Source organism: Melitaea cinxia, chromosome 27, assembly GCF_905220565.1.
Source record: "Melitaea cinxia chromosome 27, ilMelCinx1.1, whole genome shotgun sequence".
Taxonomy (NCBI): Eukaryota; Metazoa; Arthropoda; class Insecta; order Lepidoptera; family Nymphalidae; genus Melitaea; species Melitaea cinxia.
The window spans coordinates 7,538,159-7,557,348 of NC_059420.1; the positions used below are offsets into that span (position 1 = coordinate 7,538,159).

The window sequence follows — 19,190 nt, forward strand, 5'->3', positions numbered from 1 at the left end:
ATTCTGTGATTTATAATAATAATACGCTTGTGTTCAATAAATATTAAAATAATTAAAAAAGTTCAAGTTTCTTTTGCGCGCGTCTAATAATAACATACAAAGGTCGAAAAAACCCAAGAAACCAGAATTTAATTTGAATACCAAAATGTTTTATACGGTATTTCTAATTTTATTTATCGCTTCAATTAACGGACAATTTTATGAAGGTAGGTTGGAAAGATGTTGCCTTTTTATCCCATAATAATAAGAACCAAAGGTGGTATATATGTTTCGATCAGCCTGTTCGTGCAGTATACAGTAGCCCTGCATTCAGCTCCCTGGCTTGTGGGTTCGATACCCGTTCTAATCTGGGCGTAATATATATTTATAATACGTATATTAGTTATACGTACATATACATTTTAAACCTCTTAAAGATACAAAACTACTTCGCTGTAGACTGTTGGATAATGTCTCCCCTAAACATATCCCAGGTAGTAATCATTAATAATAAGTAACTGCGGAGTTTCTTGCCGATTTTTCTCTACATAATCTACATTCCGAATCGGCAGTTGGATAAATTACGATTCAATCTTTTAAAGTTTATATGAATAATTTTTGACACATTTAATATTTAAATTCTCAGTCGAGCAATGAACTTTTCCTTATGTTGCGTGTAGACTTTGAAATCAGACTCATTTGAACATGACTAAACTCTGTCAATATAGACAGGCCAAGTTCAGACAGCTTTAAAGATTGATTGATTGATTGAAAATTTAGCCTATTATATACCATACTAGCATATGGCATATATCTCATAGCCTATATACCAAGGCTTTTTAGCGGGGATGTAAAGGCTGAAACAATGAATTTCACTTATAAGAGAGAGGATTTTGTCTTCAACATTAAACTTATTTCTTATAAAACTAGATATACCTCTTGGTTTTATCTTTTTTTTATACAACTAAGTCGGCAAACAAGCGTACGACTCACCTGATGGTAAACGATTAATGTAGCCTATAGACGTCTGCAACACCAGAAGCATCGCAAGCGCGTTGCCGACCTTATCCCCAATCCCAGGAGCTCTGGCCACCTTACTCACCAGTAGAAAGACAACACTGCTTAAAAACAGTATTATTTAGCTGTGATATAGAAATATACTATGATCTACCTGCGTTACATTTGAAGTGTAACCTTCGCACTACCATTATTGTTGCTGGCGTCATCATATAACAGTAATTACTTAGCATCAGCTAAACTGTGAGATTGTTTCCCACTTTAATCATACAAAAAAGTGTGTGTCAGTTTGACACTCGATGGGAGTTTACTCCTTGATAGTGATATTTAAAAATTAAAATCTATTAAATGCATCAAATTATAATTAATTAAAACAATTAAACTCTAAAATCAAAACATAAATACGGTCATTTAAAATTTAAAGTCAACACTGCTGAGTAAAGAACTGGGTTTGCCGCGTAACCTTCAAAAATATGTGTTAAAAAAAAAACTAAATTTGATCCAGGATTTTTTTACGAAGAATATTTTGAAGTCGCTGGGTTCATATCCGCAAAATTCATTCGTGTTATATGTATATATTATGTATGTACACCTCCATGCCGTCTAATTCTTTTGTCATGTCCTTTTCATGCTAGAGGTTGTCTGGAAGAGATCGCTCTTTTAGCGATAAAACCGCCTTTTGTACATGTCTATATTTTCTTTTTCGGTGTAAAATTTTTCTCTGATAGTGTACAATAAAGAGTATTTGTATTGTATTGTATTCATGTTTTTTTTAATTAATAGAAATATTTTTTCAGGGGACGTGTGTACAAAGGATAACATGCAGGGTGTTTGTACTAACATACGAAATTGCAAATCTGCCATAGAGGATATAAAAAATCATAGGGGACCACCAAAAGTAAGTAGTAATCTATTAAAACACCTACCACAATATTAATTTTATAAAAAAATCGACAATTCAGGAAGCAATGTTCAAAACTAGATCAGCACACTTTTGCCTAAATCAATTTTTAACCGACATCAAAAAGATGAGGAGGTCCTTATATGAATTGTATTTTGATTAAGATCTGACGAATAGTTTTTGAGTTATCTCTAAAAAGGTGGTTTGAGTTTTCATTTTGTTGCTTGTCGGTGTAAATTGATGTCGGTTTTTATTCATTTTCGAGCGATCAACTATGTGTATGCATTTATGTAATAGAGAACGCAGACAAAATCGGAATCAACTAATAGTCGTATATAACATAACATTATTAATAGTATGAGTAGAGGTAATATCCCTGGATATGATGGTCTCAGCAGTCATCTTAGAAATGCTGGGGTTCACCTGCCTGTCTTGTCCCAGTTTTATAATCTTTGCCTCCGCCATGTTTACTCACCTGAGGAAGTTAACGAGATGATAGTAGTTCCTAGTATTAAGAACAGAATAAAACAAAATATAGTAAAAATATAACAAAAATTGGAAAACCTGAAAAAAATAATTAGCTGCATCACCAGACTACGTATAAAAAATAAGTGGTATTAAGAAATTTTAGTACAAATGACAAAATGATGGATAAAACTATTATTTAATAACTAACCAATTAATTACCAATTATGGGGAATTGTTGTTAAATTGAATTGAACTTTTGGGACAGATTATGAGGCATGTTTCTTCACGGGCTATTCTCCGCATCTCGACGTCTCATTGCGCCTATTTTGCGTGGAAATTATGAGGCATATATCCTACTCTAAATTTGGAATAACCTGACTAGGGTAGTACCTCAATCTTATAGAAGATAACAGTTAAACAACACCGTTATCAAGTAGTGTTGTGCCTTTGGTAAGTTAGGTAGCCAGAGGACCTAGAAAGGGTCGGGTAGTGGATCGACGATGAGTTTATGATGGTTCTTGTGTTACCGGCGTCTATAGGTTATGGTAACTGCTTACCATTAGGAGAGCCGTATGCTTGCTCACGACCCTAACAGTATAATAAATTTACGTGTATTTTGTCCACTATTTTAAATCTTCGTTATTAATAATTAATTCTACATATAATAATTTATAAATATAACATTTATCATAATTTAATTTGGATAAAATTTTCAAAAATCTTACACTGATTTCATATAACGATATTTATATTGACTATACAGAAGTTTACTGTTGTCTGGGCATTTGTGCCTGTGTATTGAGTGTGTATCTAGACCTTCAACATGAGAGAAATTTAGTAATTTCATCATTCATTGTCTTTTTCGGGAAAAAGGTTAGAAGTATTTATAATGACAGCGATTAGCTGTGATATTTATAAATATAAGTCGTAAGATCGAGAAACTTCTTTTGTTTTTCATTTGAATTTATTAGTGTATTTCTGTGAATTCATTTACACTTTACAATATACGTAAACTTTTAATACTAAAAATTTACTTATATGCAATGTTTTATCGATTGAATAATTTAACCTGGAACATCCAACTGTAGGGCATAGGCTTCTTTCTCCACATAGGAGGAAGTTTGGAGGTTAATCCACCTCGCTGTTATACTGTGGGTTGATGTGGGATATATTGACTACTATAAGTAAGGATTGTTATCAGATATCAGTGATAACACCTGGGACTGACAGCTCGACGTACTCTCCGAGGTACGGTGGAGTGAATCATAAGGGATATCATATTTAAATCAAATTAATTTTAATATTCTTTGAAAGATAGATTATCTTCAAATTAAAGAGTATAAAAATAACGCTATGACTCGATCTAATCATTAGACTAGAATGGTAAAATCGGTACAGTAGTGAAGAACATATATTTATATATTAGCGCAGCGATAACAGTATTTCTACTTCTGCAGCTATTGCTCTAGAAGTCGAGGGTTCGATTTTAGCTCCTGGAAAACATTATGTATAAACTATACAAATGACCCGGATAACCGGCTTCTTAACACTGGAATAAATCCTAGTAGGTACCGGACCCGTTGAGTGTGAGGCATTTTGTATTAAATCTGGTAAGAGGTGTGCATCAGCTCTGAGTGGAGTTTACTCACTTACTCAAACATAAATCGACGCTTACTATTTGTATCGGTACAGAAAATAATAATATACTTTTATACTTATATCTTAGGTATAAAAGTATATTATACCTACATCTCGTACTGTGTGGCTACGGTACTAAAGAATATAGCCACCCCCTCTCTTCCCGTGGGTGTCGTAAGAGGTGACTAAAGGGATAACACAGTTCCACTACCACCTTGGAACTTATAAAGCCAACCGATGGCGGGATAATCATGCAACTGCTGGCTTTGATATACACAGGTCGAAGACGGGCAGCAGCGTCTTCGGTGCGACAAAGGCAGCCCTGCGGTCACCAACCCGCCTGCCCAGCGTGGTGACTATGGGCAAAACACATGAGTTCACGTTATTTTTGGCGTAAACTTGTAAACGTAATGTCCAGCAGTGGACTGTATAGGCTGTAATGATGATACCTATATCTTACATTACCATCTTAAAGCGCTGTAAAATGGCTCTCAGTGTCACTGATCAGCGTTGTTTTACTTTATACTACACTTTATTCATTCACTCCCAACATTTTTTTCATATCACGGACCTTTATCGTTTCTTAAAGAGTTAACTCCAAAAATTAGACACTTTATGATATGTCAATTTTTAATACTTGATTTGTAACGTTCTCTCAACAAGTTTTTTGCTCATATCGATAGGTTCATTAAAGGTTAAGCATTGCTTATCATTATAAACGAAAATATGGTATAAATTTCAAATAACTAAAATAAACAATACTGTTCAGCCTGTAATATCCCACTGCTGGGCCTCTTTACTATGTAGTAGACGGGGAACTTAATCCATCACGATGCTCCACTGCGGGTCGGCGAATATATTCCCTATTATGAGTAACGACCGCTATCAGGTTTTGATTGCTTAACGTACTCTCCGATGCACGATGGGGAGACCTACAAGGACATATCCATCCCGAGTGGGCCATTTTTATTTTAAGAGATCTACATTCCGAATCGGTTGTAGATTCAATTTAAATATAATTAGTTAGTTAAAATAAATATAATTTCCATTTTATCGTGGTTTATTAAGTATTTTAGATGCCCGATGGTCACGGGTCAGTCCTCCCGGTAAAATCCGAAAAAGTCATGTCATTGTAATGAGTAAAATTCGCGTAAACATTAGAAAACAATGATTTCAATTAATTTCTATTTGTAAAATTATTTAATAATAATAATAATAATAATAGTAATTTTATTTCAGACGAAGTCCATACAATCAAACAGCAGTATACAAAAATAATTAATGAAGAAACAAAAAAAAAAAAAAAAAATAAACATAGGAAAATAATAAAACAGGATATTTATATTAAAATACACACACACACACACACACACACATACAATATTCATAACCGATTAAATAAAATTCATGTCAATAATTTAGTAATGCCAATAATAAGCAAAGTCAACTTATTAAATTAAATAATTAATTAATAAAACATTTTTTTTTTGTTTTAAAAGTGTTTATTTAATTTTATATTCTAGGTTATGACACTTGTTTCGTGTGTATAAGGATAACTGTCTGACTCAGTACACGTCAAGGTTTTTCCAAAGATTACTAGTACATTTTTAAGTCTATTTATATGTATGTTAGTGTGAGGAAATAATACGGGAATTCGAAGAATTATAACATAAATATGATAACATGTTATTTGTCGAATTTATAGACAACGATTTATTTAAGTGAATCAAGTTAAATAAAATGTTTTAGTATATTTTTATCAACCCGTTGAACGCCACGAGGACACCAGTTGGGCCTTGCGTAATCGATGGAGCCAGATTAAAAGCACTTATTAACAAAATTTTAATGATAAGTTTTTATTGCACTACTATATACTCATTCTTAAAGAACTTACTTATTTTTCCTTACACTATCTGACATTTTTTTTTAAAGTCGATACAGTCTCGTTGTCATGTTGCATCCCCCGCGGCACCTACGGAGCAATTGTGTGTCGACGTGGCACATGGTGTCCCCTATGACACAAATAGAAAAACTAAAAAAATCAAGGCGACATTTAACGTGTTAAGTCTACAAAGAAAAGCTATTGGATTTTGTGTGAAACAGTAACACAAGAGAGAATAACGTCACTTAAAAGAATAAAGAAACAGTGTATAACCTTCTAAAATATACTAAATCGTATGAATAAGTTAAATAATTGTTTTGTATGATGTTGGGAAAATATTCGATTTTCCTTAAACGAGTTTCCTTAACAAGTAATAACAATTAGCTTGATGTTTAAGTTTTTATAATTATTTAATAAGTTCATAGACGACTAGCTTTTACCTGCGGCTTTGCTCGTATTGCATTTTTAATAAAAAGTATCGTATAGTGTAGTGCTCATCAGATGTCGATAAAATTTAAATGGGGATAGACGACAAGCCCAGACCAGCTTATGCATAATAATTGTGTTTGCAGGCAAACGGAAAAAAACCGACTTCAATTATATCGACAAGTAATACAACGTAGATAGATGAATAAATATTTAAGTAAATACGCATTATCAAAGATTACTCCAAAAGTTGTAATCAGATCTCGATGAAATTTAAATATGACCACATGATAAACATCGGCTTTCGATTAAAATAAAAAATTGTCAAAATCGGTACACCCAATAAAGTGTATGCGGATTTTCGAGTTTCCCTCGATTTCTCTGGGATCCTATCATCAGATCCTAGCTTCCTTACCATGGTAACACACCAGATAGATATCTCTTTTCAAACACAAAAAGAATTATCAAAATCGGTTCATAAATCATGAAGCTATCCCCTATATATATGTATTCCGTATATAATTATATTGTATATATATATATACGGAGGAATTAAGTAGCCTCCTCCTTTTTTGAAGTCGGTTAAAAAAGAATAATCGAAATTGGTACAGAAAGTTAGAGGTAACACACATAAAAAATACAATCGAATCGAGAACTTTTTTTTAAATCGCTCATAAAAATATCGTGAAATTATATTATCATATTTTATTACAGCTCTGTTCCTTCACTAGCAACGATCCGATAGTTTGTTGTTTAGACAACGCACGGCAAACTACCTACAGGCCACCCGTCGCAACTACCCCAAGTACAACTCCAAAAAGGTAAGATAGAAAGCAAATAGTAAAAAAAAAACAAGAAAGAAAGAAAGAAATAAAACTATATGTACTTAATTGTATTGTACAGAACTCACTGTTGTAAATTTGTACTTAATTGTATATTATCAAAAAATATTTGGCTATAACTGTCAGCACCTACAACACAAGCATTAAGTTGCTTAACTTAGAAAGAGACGACTGTGTGTATGGTATACTTTTTTTTAATCTATATATTACTACTTGAAGCACAAACTTTGTAGATAGATAGATACTCTTTATTGTACACAACAACAATCAACACAATAACATATTACAAATAAAAGACAGTGTACAAAGGCGGTCTTATCGCTAGAGTAGCGATCTCTTCCAGACAACCTTTGGGTATATAGGACACAGCGTAATGAAAGCGGTAGGTTTGTACCTCTTTTTACGAAAATGACACGGTCGGAGGAGTATGAAATTTCGCACGCTTATAGTTTAAAGTGCAGAATGCTCATATTTTTTTACACCTATACATAAAAAGTACATTATATATATATAAAAAAAAAACATTAAACACACTAACCATGTATTTGACATACACACACGCTTATTATACTTTTTTGTTGATTGTCAAAGTCTGTTGTCAAATTGAAAATTTAAAAAGAGGTTCTTTATTTTCATTATTTTATGGTTTTGTTTAATTTAAATTTTTATTTATGGTCGAATATCAACCTCTGGGCGATCACTAGTTTATTTAATTACATAAGTCATGACAATAATCAAAATTACATATACACTGAAATGCAAATAATAATAAAAAAAAAAAAAAAATATCGTAAACTTAAATAAATAAATAAAAACACTTTAATAATTTTTGCGGTAAATAATAAAAAAAAGAAATGAACACACATCACGAAAATAACTACTTAGGAATTCATAATTGACTGTGTGACTAACTATGGCAGTAAAGAATATAGCCACCCCCTCTCTTCCCGTGGGTATCGTAAGAGGCGACTAAGGGTTAACACAGTTCCACTACCACATTGAAAGTTATAATGCCGACCGATGGCGGGATAACCATCCAACTGCTGGCTTTGAAATACACAGGCCGAAGACGGGCAGCAGCGTCTTCGGTGCGACAAAGCCAGCTCTGCGGTCACAACCCGCCCAGCGTGGTGACTACGGGCAACACACGTGAGCTCCCGCCATTTTTTGGCGCGAACTTGTGAAGACCTACGTCCAACAGTGGACTGCGATAGGCTATATAATGAAGAATTCACAAACATAATAACAATAAATGTTTGTGTCTTTTCTCGCAAACGAAAAAAAAAACAACTTCGTCATTAGTTACATTAAAAGTCGAAAAAAAAAATTCAATTCAATTTCTATAACATTCACACACGGTAGTTATTAATGTAAGCAATTTAATGCTTGTGTTACAGGTAACAGTCGACTGATATAGCTCCTTTTTTTCGAGAAATACGTATATACGTATATTAGTTACATAATATCAATAACTACACTCAAACTTGGGTTGGCTATTGAAAACACAACCCCCAGAGCAGAAAACAGGGTCACTTCAAACTGTGCCAAGGGGGTAGTCAAAAAATTAGCTCCAATTGTAAATAATATTTTTAAATATGTATTTAATATTTCAGACCGCGGACTACCACAGAACCACCAGTGTATGACTATGTGTTTGTCGACAACACAGCACAGTCTGATGTCGGCTGTGAACCCATCTCTTCGAATCTAACAGACGTAAGAACTGGAGAGAAAGCTTGGGATAGTGAGTACATCTTATGCTGAGCTAATAATAATAAAGTTTGTTTTTTTATGAAAACAAGCTGCAAGGAAAACTTTTTTCAACTTTTTTTAATACATGTTGGCCAGCAAACAAGCGGGTCACCTGGTGGTAAGCGACTACGCCTGCAACATCAGAAACATACCCTATACAAATGCTTGTCGCGAATTGGAATCGAACCCGTAACCACCAACGTCTCATTCTCCTGATAATAATAACTCTCCATTATCCGAGTAACCAATTTTTTTTATATATTTTCATGCTACACCACATGGTTCTCAAAATGCGTTTTATACTTTTAGAATGTATAGAATACCAGCAAAAACTGATCTACCCTTGTGAAAGGGGGGTTGCTCTGATCAACAAAAAGGGAAGGATGAATAATTGCAATCACAAGGGTACCCAGCTAATCGTCGGTGGTCAAGAAGCGGGTGCTGCTGAATTTCCTCACATGGTAAATATAAATTAAACAGACATACGAACACAAAATTATTTTATGTATATACTAGTGATGACTCTCACATACTTTAAGTCAGAGTCAAATAATCAGTCAACAGCCGTTGAAACGCTGACAGTTTGTGGGTTCGATTCCCGCTCGGGATGGATTATTTTTTTGAAAAATATTTTGTATTTGTCTGTCCAGTTTGATGGCGATTGTTATTCATAGTAGGGAAAATTCCACTTACTCGTAGTAAAGCAGCGTGGTATATACAGCTTGAATTCTTCTCCTACATGGAGTAAGAGGCCCATGCCCAACAGTGGGGTATTACAGGCTGAATCCAAGTAATTAGTCAGCCTTGTCAAAATTGGAAAAGACCAGGTGTGACTGTGTGGCTACGGTACTAAGGAATATAGCCACCCCCTCTCTTCCTGTGGGTGTCGTAAGAGGCGACTAAGGGATAACACAGTTCCGCTACCACCTTGGAACTTAAAAAGCCGACCGGTGGCGGGATAACCATCCAACTGCTGGCTTTAAAATCCACCGAAATTTGTACATTTAAATTTATTTTCAGGTATTATTAGGGCTAGAGAAAGGGACTGCCGTCAGCTGGGTGTGCGGAGGTACTTTGATAAGCGAACGCTTCATCATAACCGCTGGACATTGCACCTCTAGCAGCGAGTAGTAAGTAATTATGTACATTTTTTAGAGACAAAAAAAATAATAGAAAATCTAAAACTTGGATCGCAAAATTATTTTAACTTGATTACTATTTTATTTAAATTATTTAATATAAGACATTTAGTTTCACAGTTTTTACGTATTCAAAGTGTTGTCATCATTTAGGTACATAGAGGTAGGACTTGGCTAAATAGAAGTTATAGAAGAATGAGAAAACCAGAGCTCCTGGGAATGCTGTATTAAAAGCAGGGGTAGGGCAGCAGGGGTAGGGTTTAACTACAAAATCAGCAGCCCGACTGGGAAAGTATCTCGACCTCACAGAAGAGTACAGCTAAATAGCTAAGAGCTCCTGGGAGCGATTGAGGGTAGGGTTGGCAACGCGCTTGCGATGCTTCTGGTGTTGCAGACGTCTATAAGCTACGGTTATTGCTTACCATCAGATGAGCCGTACGCTTGTTGGCTCACCTATTTATATAAAAGAAGGCAACGCGCATGTATGCTCCTAATGTTGCAAGAATAATAGGTTACGGTAACAGAGTATTTTCAAGTGTAGCGACATCTATCTCACCACATACGCTTCAGCCTGTAATATCCCACTACTGGGCATAGGCCTCTTTCCCCATGTAGGAGAAGGATCAGAGCTTAATCCACCACGCTGCTCCTTGATATTTATTTATTTATGATATATTCCCTACTATGAGTAACGATCGCTATCATGTCACGATCGCATAACAACCGGGACCGACGGCTTAACGTGCTCTCCGAGGCACGGTGGGGAGACCCACAAGGACTGCACAAACACCCAGACCACGGCAAACACCTGTTACATGGCTGTGACCGTTGCGCCAACGCGGCGTCTCACCACATCACATCTTATCTCACCACATACGGACTAAAAACTAACGTATCCCACTTACACTCTAACTTTACACATGTTCCTCACATTCCCCTAAACAAGCAAACAATACGCTTATTTTAGTAAATAACTATATCAATGTTATTTTAGGCCTGCACCTGCAACTCCTGTTGTGTTGCAGATGTCCATGGGCGACGGTAGCCGTTTAACATCAGATGGCTTCGTCTGCTCGTTTGCCCCCATTCTTAGAAAAAAAAACCATCGTTTCAAATATCATTATTGTAAGTTAACATTTCCGTCTCATTCTAGTGGTAAAGTGAAATACGCCAAAACCGGCGTCTTGAAACGGACCGACGCTGTCGATGCATTCCACTTATATAGGATTAGTGATGTCATCAAGCACCCGGAGTACAAGCCACCGAGCAGATATAACGACATTGCCTTATTGAAGACGGAAAGAGAGTAAGTATTATAAACACGTTTCTTTAAAGAGTAACTTTTTTTTATGTCAAATAGGCAGGCATTTGACCACAATCTCACCTGATGTTAAGTGACGATGCGGTCGAAGGTGGAGCATGCCTGCCTAATAACAGCCTATTCACTCTGGCCTTGAAGGCACCCAGATTGTATCGTTCGGGAAACACAGACGCGGGCAACGAGTTCCATTCCTTAGCTGTGCGCATCAGGAAAGTAGTGCCAAAGCGTTTTGTGCGCGTAGGTGGCATATCGATGACATAAGGATGGAACGATCGACCGCGCCTAGTGTCCCGATGGCGGAAGGTTGTTGGGGGAATTAGATCGTGCAATTCCTTCGCACACTCACCAAAATATATTCTGTAGAACACCGACAGACGAGCTACCCTACGCCGATGATCGAGACTCTGCAACTTGGTGTCTTGGTGTAACTGCGGATATTCTTGCCGATTCTTCTCTGCAGAATCTACATTCTAAATCAGTGATAGATCACTTTTGAGTCAGCCTATAACATCCCACTGCTGGACATAAGCCTCTTTCTGAAAGTAGGAGAAATACCGGTGCCTAATCCACCACGCTGTCTCGTTGAGGTTAAGTGGACATATTTCCTACTATGAATAACGATTGCTATTAGTTCTTTATCATAATATCCGGAATCTAGAGTTTAACGTGCTCTCCGAGGCAGAGTGATGAGACCCACAAGGACAGACATTTATGATATTTATTATAAGGACAGATATTATTTTTCAAAAGAGTAACTGCGGAGTTTCTTGCCGGTTCTTCTCTGCAGAATCTACATTCCGAATCGGTGGTAGCTTCACTTTTACAAAAATAATAATTTATTTTTAAAGTTTTAATTTTGTAAAATGACGATTCGAAAGTGCTCTTAGAGCCTATTTGAATAAAGCTGTTTTTGATTTTGATTTTTTGATTTTGAGACACCCAGATCTAAAAGAAAGATATGTAGAAATGCAAATACTCATTCCGAGTGGAAATCGAACTCACAACCCAGGTGTTTACATGTCTACACAAAACATGCCACACGCACCACAATTGCGTCAGCGCAGTGTCAACATAATTTACAAAATTATAATCTACATAATCAATATAATTTTTACGCAGTATAATGCTTGATCAATTCGTGGTACCAGCTTGCCTGGACGTCGGAAGACCGAATGACTACCAGAAAGCATTGGCTACTGGCTGGGGAGCCACCTTCGAACGTGGAGAAGTCTCTAATATACTGCAAAAGGTAAGTGGACAACAACCAATATATATTAAACAACCTTTTAATATGTACGATTTTATTTTTGTGTTACCCACACATTAGGAATTCTAAACATTTTTTAATATCATATCAAAAATTGACCGCTCCAGCAGGATTCGAACCCGCGTCTCCGACTGACCGTGCCGGCGCTCTAGCCAATTAAGCTATGGAACGATGTACCCGCTAGAGCGAAATTCTTGATATGATGATTTTTATTTTCGGTTTAAGCGAACTGTGGCGCCACCTTTTTTTCTATAAGCAACCTTTTTTTCTTATACCACAGTAATGGCAAACAAACTTACAGTTTCACTGAGGTAGGGCAGAGCAGGAGATTTCCTGCTAAGAACTCATGTGTTTTGCCCATAGTCACCACGTTGGGCAAGGGATGGTGACCGCAGGGCTGGCTTTGTCGCACCGAAGACGCTGCTGCCCGTCTTCGGCCTGTGTGTTTCAAAGCCAGCAGTTGAATGGTTATCCCACCATCGGTCGGCTTTTTAAGTTCCAAGGTAGTAGTGGAACTGTGTTATCCCTTAGTCGCCTCTCACGACACCCACGGGAAGAGAGGGGGTGGCTATTCTTTGACGCCGTAACCACACAGCATTAATTTCGAATGATATAATAATAATATCAAACTGCAATAATAATAACAGTCATCACGTAGACTATACATTAGACACTGCGTAGCCATCATACATCTTAATATATATAAATCTCGTGTCACAATGTTTGTCCTCAATGGACTCCTAAACTACTTAACCGATTTTAGTCAAATTTGCACACCGTGTGCAGTTTGATCTAACTTAAAAGATAGGCTATATTTTATTTTGATATATTATGTTATTATTATATTTCAGAAAAAAATAAGGTGATACGAAGTTCGCCAGGTCAGCTAGTAGACTATAGATAAAAACGCTTTTTTTAAATGTTACGGACGTTTTTTGCCGGCGAGGGTACTCCCCCGCCAAGCCCCATATGGAACTTTGTTTCAAAAATATCCTTTCGTCTATATGTTAATTGATATTCGTATACAAACATAATATGTTTCAGGTTACCCTGGAAAAGTTCACAAGTACTGAATGCTCGGAATTGTTCGGGAGGAATCGTCGCTTGGAGTTCGGCTTCGATGAGAACACGCAAATATGTTACGGAGACAAAAATGAACGAAAGGACACCTGCCAGGTAATCTAATATATAAAATTCTCGTGTCGCGGTATTTGTAGTTAAACTCCTCCGAAACGGCTTGACCGATTCTCATGAAATTTTGTGTGCATATCGGGTAGGTCTGAGAATCAAACAATATCTATTTTTCATAGCCTTAAGTTGTAGGGGGGGGGGGGTAAAGAGGGTTAATAAAATATTATGAAATTTTGTGTGCATATCGGGTAGGTCTGAGAATCAGCCAACATCTATTTTTCATTCCCCTAAGTTGTAAGGGGAGGGGGGATTTAGAAGGGTCATAAAATATATGGCAAAACAACGTTTGCGGGGTCAGCTAGTATCTATGTATTAATACGTGAATCAAAACTTTATATCGCTTTTCACGAAAATTTCGCGGACCGAGGAGTATGACATTTGCCACACTTAATGTCCATATAGAGAAAGAATGCAGAATACTAATATTTTTTTTTAAATAACGTATAACTAATCAACAATTTCAACAGTTAACATCTTTAATATTTGAATATATTTGAGCCGTAATGTATGAGCCAGAATGTATGACCCTAAAGATGTGATCCAAAATAAATATGACTCTGGATACTTATGAACCAGAATGTATATTATTTTTAAAAAGTATATTATGATTATTCTTGCATGGCTAAGTTCCTACATGTCTGACTACGTTTGTTTTTGTCTCCAGGGCGACAGTGGCGGTCCTCTTCAGCTGTACCACAAACAGATCCACTGTATGTACACAGTAGTGGGTGTGACTTCATTCGGTCGTCGATGCGGTAATGTCGGTGAACCGGGCGTGTATACCCGGGTAGCGTCGTACGTCCGATGGATCGAATCTATCGTGTGGCCCTAGGGAGCTGTGTTTAAAACACGTTTGCAAATAAAGGATCTTTGTTTTTTGCGCGACGAGATGTGACAAGAGTATATATTCTATATATATCTTCAAAATAAAAAAGTCGATTATTAATCTGTATGCTATTTTTAATCACGAAGATATTTTGTGACGTAATATTTGTTATAAGATCACTGAAATCCAAAATGAAATGAAATTGTGATTATATTAATTACTATAAATAATAATTGTAGGTAGCCCCCAATATGTATTTCGATGTACCCATAAAGAATCGTATAATTTTTTCAAAACTCGATGACTTGACGAGCTACTCACCGCCATGTTTTTTTCGGGCATACATTGAATACAACAATAAAAGTAATAACGTTCGAAAGATATGCTATGACTCATTTTTTTTAAACGTAAACATATTTAAGGAGAAATTCGTTTATCTGTTATCAATAATTCTCCGCCTATTTTGACATGTACAACTACAACTATGTTTATTGTTTTCTTGATTATTATTATATGTTTATTGATATAGTTGATTGTATACAACGTTACTAACATCACAGCCAAATAAAACTGCTTTCAAATCGTGTTGTATTTCTGTGCAAGGTAGAAGGCGCCTGGAAAAGTCAGGGGTAGCGTTGGCAACGCGCTAGTGATGTTCTTGATGTTGCAAATTTTAATCGCTTACTATAAGGTTCGCCATAATCTTATTTACCATTCTAATGGTACATAAAAAATATTTTGTTTTTAAATTAATAAAAACAAAAATATAATTAATAAAAAAAATATGAAAATACTTTTAAAATTGTTAAAATAATAATAAAAATGAATTATAATTAAAAATAAAATTAAGAAAAATTTAGCAATAATTAATTTAAGCAGTTAATTAAGTAGATTGTAAGCAAACAATATTGTTTTAATAAAATAAATGAAATCATGAAATTGTTTTTTTTTTATTTCACTTGATACTTATTTAACCGACTTCAAAAAAGGAGGAGGTTACTCAATTCGACCGTATATATATACAAATATGTAGATAGAATAGCCAAGTACAACCTATTTAGACCGTGACTTTCATTTTTTATTTGTATTCTGTAATTATATAATCAGAAAATGTTCATGTGCCATATTTCCGATGATAACATTATAAGGTATGTGTTTTATGAGCAAAATATGTGTGTATGTATGTGGAAGTTTGTTTATTGTCTATAGGACGGTTTCTTAATAGGTATAGTTTTAATTTGTAGTAAATAATTGGATAGATTTCAATTTCATTTTCTTCATGTAGAAAATGTTTGTTCCAGCTGAAACGAATCTAAAAATCTGTTAAATAAAATTGAAGTAAGGTTATGTGAATATTTTGTCACGTTAAGTTCCTGAAATATAGTAATTTAAATTAAAATATTTATTTTAAAGCTTGCAAGTTTTATTTATAATTTCAGATTTTATATTAGAGAAATTCTGACAATAAACCGTAGATTTCATCAACGAACGGACAAAATTACGATATAATTGTGTTTGCAGGCAAACGAAGAAAAACCGACTTCAATTATATCGACAAGTAATACAACGTACGAAAAAATAGTCATGTAAATACGCATTATCAAAGATAGTAATCTTTGATAATGCGTATTTTGGAGTTCCAAAAGCTGTAATCAGATCTCGATGAAATTTAAATGTGACCACATGATAAACATCGGCTTTCGATTAAATTAAAAATCATTAAAATCGGTACACCTAGTAAAAAGTTATACGGATTTTCGAGAGTTTCCCTCGATTTCTCTGGGATCCCATCATCAAATCCTGGTTTCCTTATCACGGCACCCAACTAGGGATATCTTCTTTTCAACAAAAAAAAGAATTATCAAAATCGGTTCATAAACGACGGAGTTATCGCCGAACTTACATTAAAAAAATATATGTATACGGTCGAATTGAGTAACTTCCTCCTTTTTTTGAAATCGGTTAAAAAATTACCCGATGCCTACCCCACAGGAGCTCTTTACCGTATAACTGCTGCAACTACTAGATATTCTATATTCTATTTTATACTGTTCTCTTCTGTTCTTTTCTGTTCGGTTTTATTCTATTCTTTTCTCTTCTGTTCTGTTCTATTCTATTCTACTCTATTCTGTTCTTTTCTATTCTGGTCTGTTCTATTCTATTCTGTTCTGTTCTATTCTGTTCCGTTCTGTTCTATTCTGTTCTATTCTATTCTGTTCTGTTCTATTCTGTTCCGTTCTGTTCTATTCTATTCTATTCTGTTCCATTCTGTTCTATTCTGTTCTTTTCTATTCTGTTCTTTTCTGTTCTATTCTGTTCTGTTCTATTCTGTTCTGTTCTGTTCTATCCTATTCTATTCTGTTCTGTTGTGTTCTGTTCTGTTCTATTCTGTTCTATTCTGTTCTATTCTGTTCTGTTCTATTCTGTTCTATTCTGTTCTATTCTGTTCTGTTCTATTCTGTTCTATTCTGTTCTATTCTGTTCTATTCTGTTCTATTCTGTTCTATTCTATTCTTTTCTGTTCTATTCTGTTCTCTTCTGTTCTGATGATACTGGAATATATATACATATATATTTTATAGAAGCCCTCCTTCTCTCCGGACACAGGTACTTATTTAAAACGATCCTCCCCTACAGGTAAAACACTTACTATAATATAACTTTAACATAACATAACTTTAATATAACACTACTACTTACTACTACTTACTATAATATAACTTTAATATAATACTTACTATAATATATAAGGATGTCCCAACAATGGTTTCATCAACGTCAAATCATCAATGGTTCGCCTGGAGGACCTCCGGAATCACCTGCTCCGAGCAAAACGCTAGAGTCCCTACTTGGAGAAGGAAACCCTAGCGGAGAAGTGGGCATAAGCACTAAGATGCATAGCCCTCTTCATGGTCAACGAATCGAAGAGATTGGGAGTAAGTTTCTCTCGCTTCGAGGGACGCGATCAACTGGTGGTTTCCCAGGTTCGGTTTCGGGGCTTGCCTTGCTGTTAAAGGGTAGCACAGAAAAACCAGGGGGTAAAAAAATCAAAGATGGATACGCTTGCGCAAAAATACGAGGACAACTCTACCTGCCGTCTGGTGCAATTGCACAAATAAAGCGATAGTGCTGTTCGAATGGGGAGATAAGTCAGCCTTTGCGCAGGCTAGCTCGTGGCTTCACAGCTGGGTGAATCCTCCGGAGGTGTCCCTGGAAAAATCAGCGTGGACTCTATGAGAGTCGGTTACAATAGAGGTGGCGTATCGGACAAATACGGCTGCCTATTAGCGCCAGGACCATATCATAGCCTATGAGGACAGGGGGGAGAGGATCTAGAGTACTTAAAGCCCAGATCACAACCACTTTCACCGCCTGTATGGCCGACTCTCGAAGAAACTGCTCTCAGTGGCTCGGAGCGACTGCAACAAAAGGCTGAAGCAAAAAAGAAAATGCAAGGACAGCGCGACCCCGAAGATAACACTCAATATAGACTATCTACCCCGACTGATGGCGATAGCAAAGTTCGTCCAAGCTACCATCTCCCCCAAAAGAGGTAAACGACTGTCCCACCTTTCCCCGAAATTGGCGGAAACGAGTGAGCTGCAAATGAAAGTAATAAGTAGATTTACCAAGGACAAAAGTCCGAGGTACTCTCAAGCCCCATCAGCCACTCGGATGAGGGCCAAAATGGGGCAAGTAACACCCCCAGACTTCGACCAGCGTCCACACCACTACAGCATGCGGAAAATGCGCTGATCGAGTTCCTAGCCATAACAAAGGCTAGCCGCAAGGTAAGCCTGACCATATGCAAGAAAATCATGCAGACCTACCAGTACAACCATGAAAATTTGCTGGAGGTGAAACTCGAAGAAGCCGAAGCAGCCATTTATAATAACGACACCCGGCAAGTCCTCAAGGGCAACTTGTCGGGAAGGAATATGGCTGCATACAACACCACGTCAGGCTTCGTGGACGCAGTCGAGGACGAGGGACAGAACGACGAGATTCAGACCTTTAACACACCGAAAGAGGACCCGGTGGTGGTGGTGGCCAAGTGCACGAGAGTGATGCTGGGTGATAGGGTACTCGAGATGGCTAATACCACCATGAGCGACCCGGACGCCGAAAGCGCTTTCGGGGCTTGGAGGCAACTGAGATGGACAAACGGGGTACCCAGATGCGGCAAGACAACTCACATAGGAATTTCGATGAGGATGGCAAAGTCGTAGCCACGACCACGATCGAGGCAGCGAAAGACCTTAAGGAGAAGCTGGCGCACCGCTATGGCAATAAGGCCAAAACGAAGGTGCGCACTATATAATCCATACTGGCAAATTGTTTTCGTGAGGGCGTTAAGATAAGCCGACTAACGGTGGACGAAGCCCTTATGAACCATTTCGGAGCCATAGTCATGGCTGCCCGGCATTCAGATGGCTCTTCATAGATCTATCTCTTCATACACCATATATAGAGTAAGTTTAAATTTTTTTTAGTGTCTGTTATATTTTATATGTATTTACGTATATATTTATGTTTGGATG

General features: G+C 36.5%; 1 protein-coding gene across 1 annotated transcript; it reads left to right on the forward strand.

Moving 5' to 3' along the window:
- Positions 1–14,773, forward strand: LOC123667101 (serine protease snake-like). The gene is made up of 10 exons (XM_045601085.1): positions 1–206; positions 1,794–1,894; positions 7,026–7,132; positions 8,767–8,897; positions 9,215–9,366; positions 9,926–10,035; positions 11,198–11,350; positions 12,485–12,614; positions 13,677–13,808; positions 14,488–14,773. Exons 1-10 carry the CDS (start codon positions 146–148, stop codon positions 14,653–14,655), a joined length of 1,245 nt encoding a protein of 414 aa, XP_045457041.1. The 5' UTR covers positions 1–145; the 3' UTR covers positions 14,656–14,773.
- Positions 14,774–19,190: the final 4,417 nt, after the last annotated feature.

Bases quoted from the DNA above. Each gene is read 5' to 3' on its own strand.
- LOC123667101 (XM_045601085.1), top strand. From the start codon at position 146: ATGTTTTATACGGTATTTCTAATTTTATTTATCGCTTCAATTAACGGA. The intron at 9,367-9,925 runs GTAAATATAAAT...ATTTATTTTCAG, and splicing joins CTGCTGAATTTCCTCACATG to GTATTATTAGGGCTAGAGAA. The intron at 11,351-12,484 runs GTAAGTATTATA...ATTTTTACGCAG, and splicing joins TTATTGAAGACGGAAAGAGA to TATAATGCTTGATCAATTCG.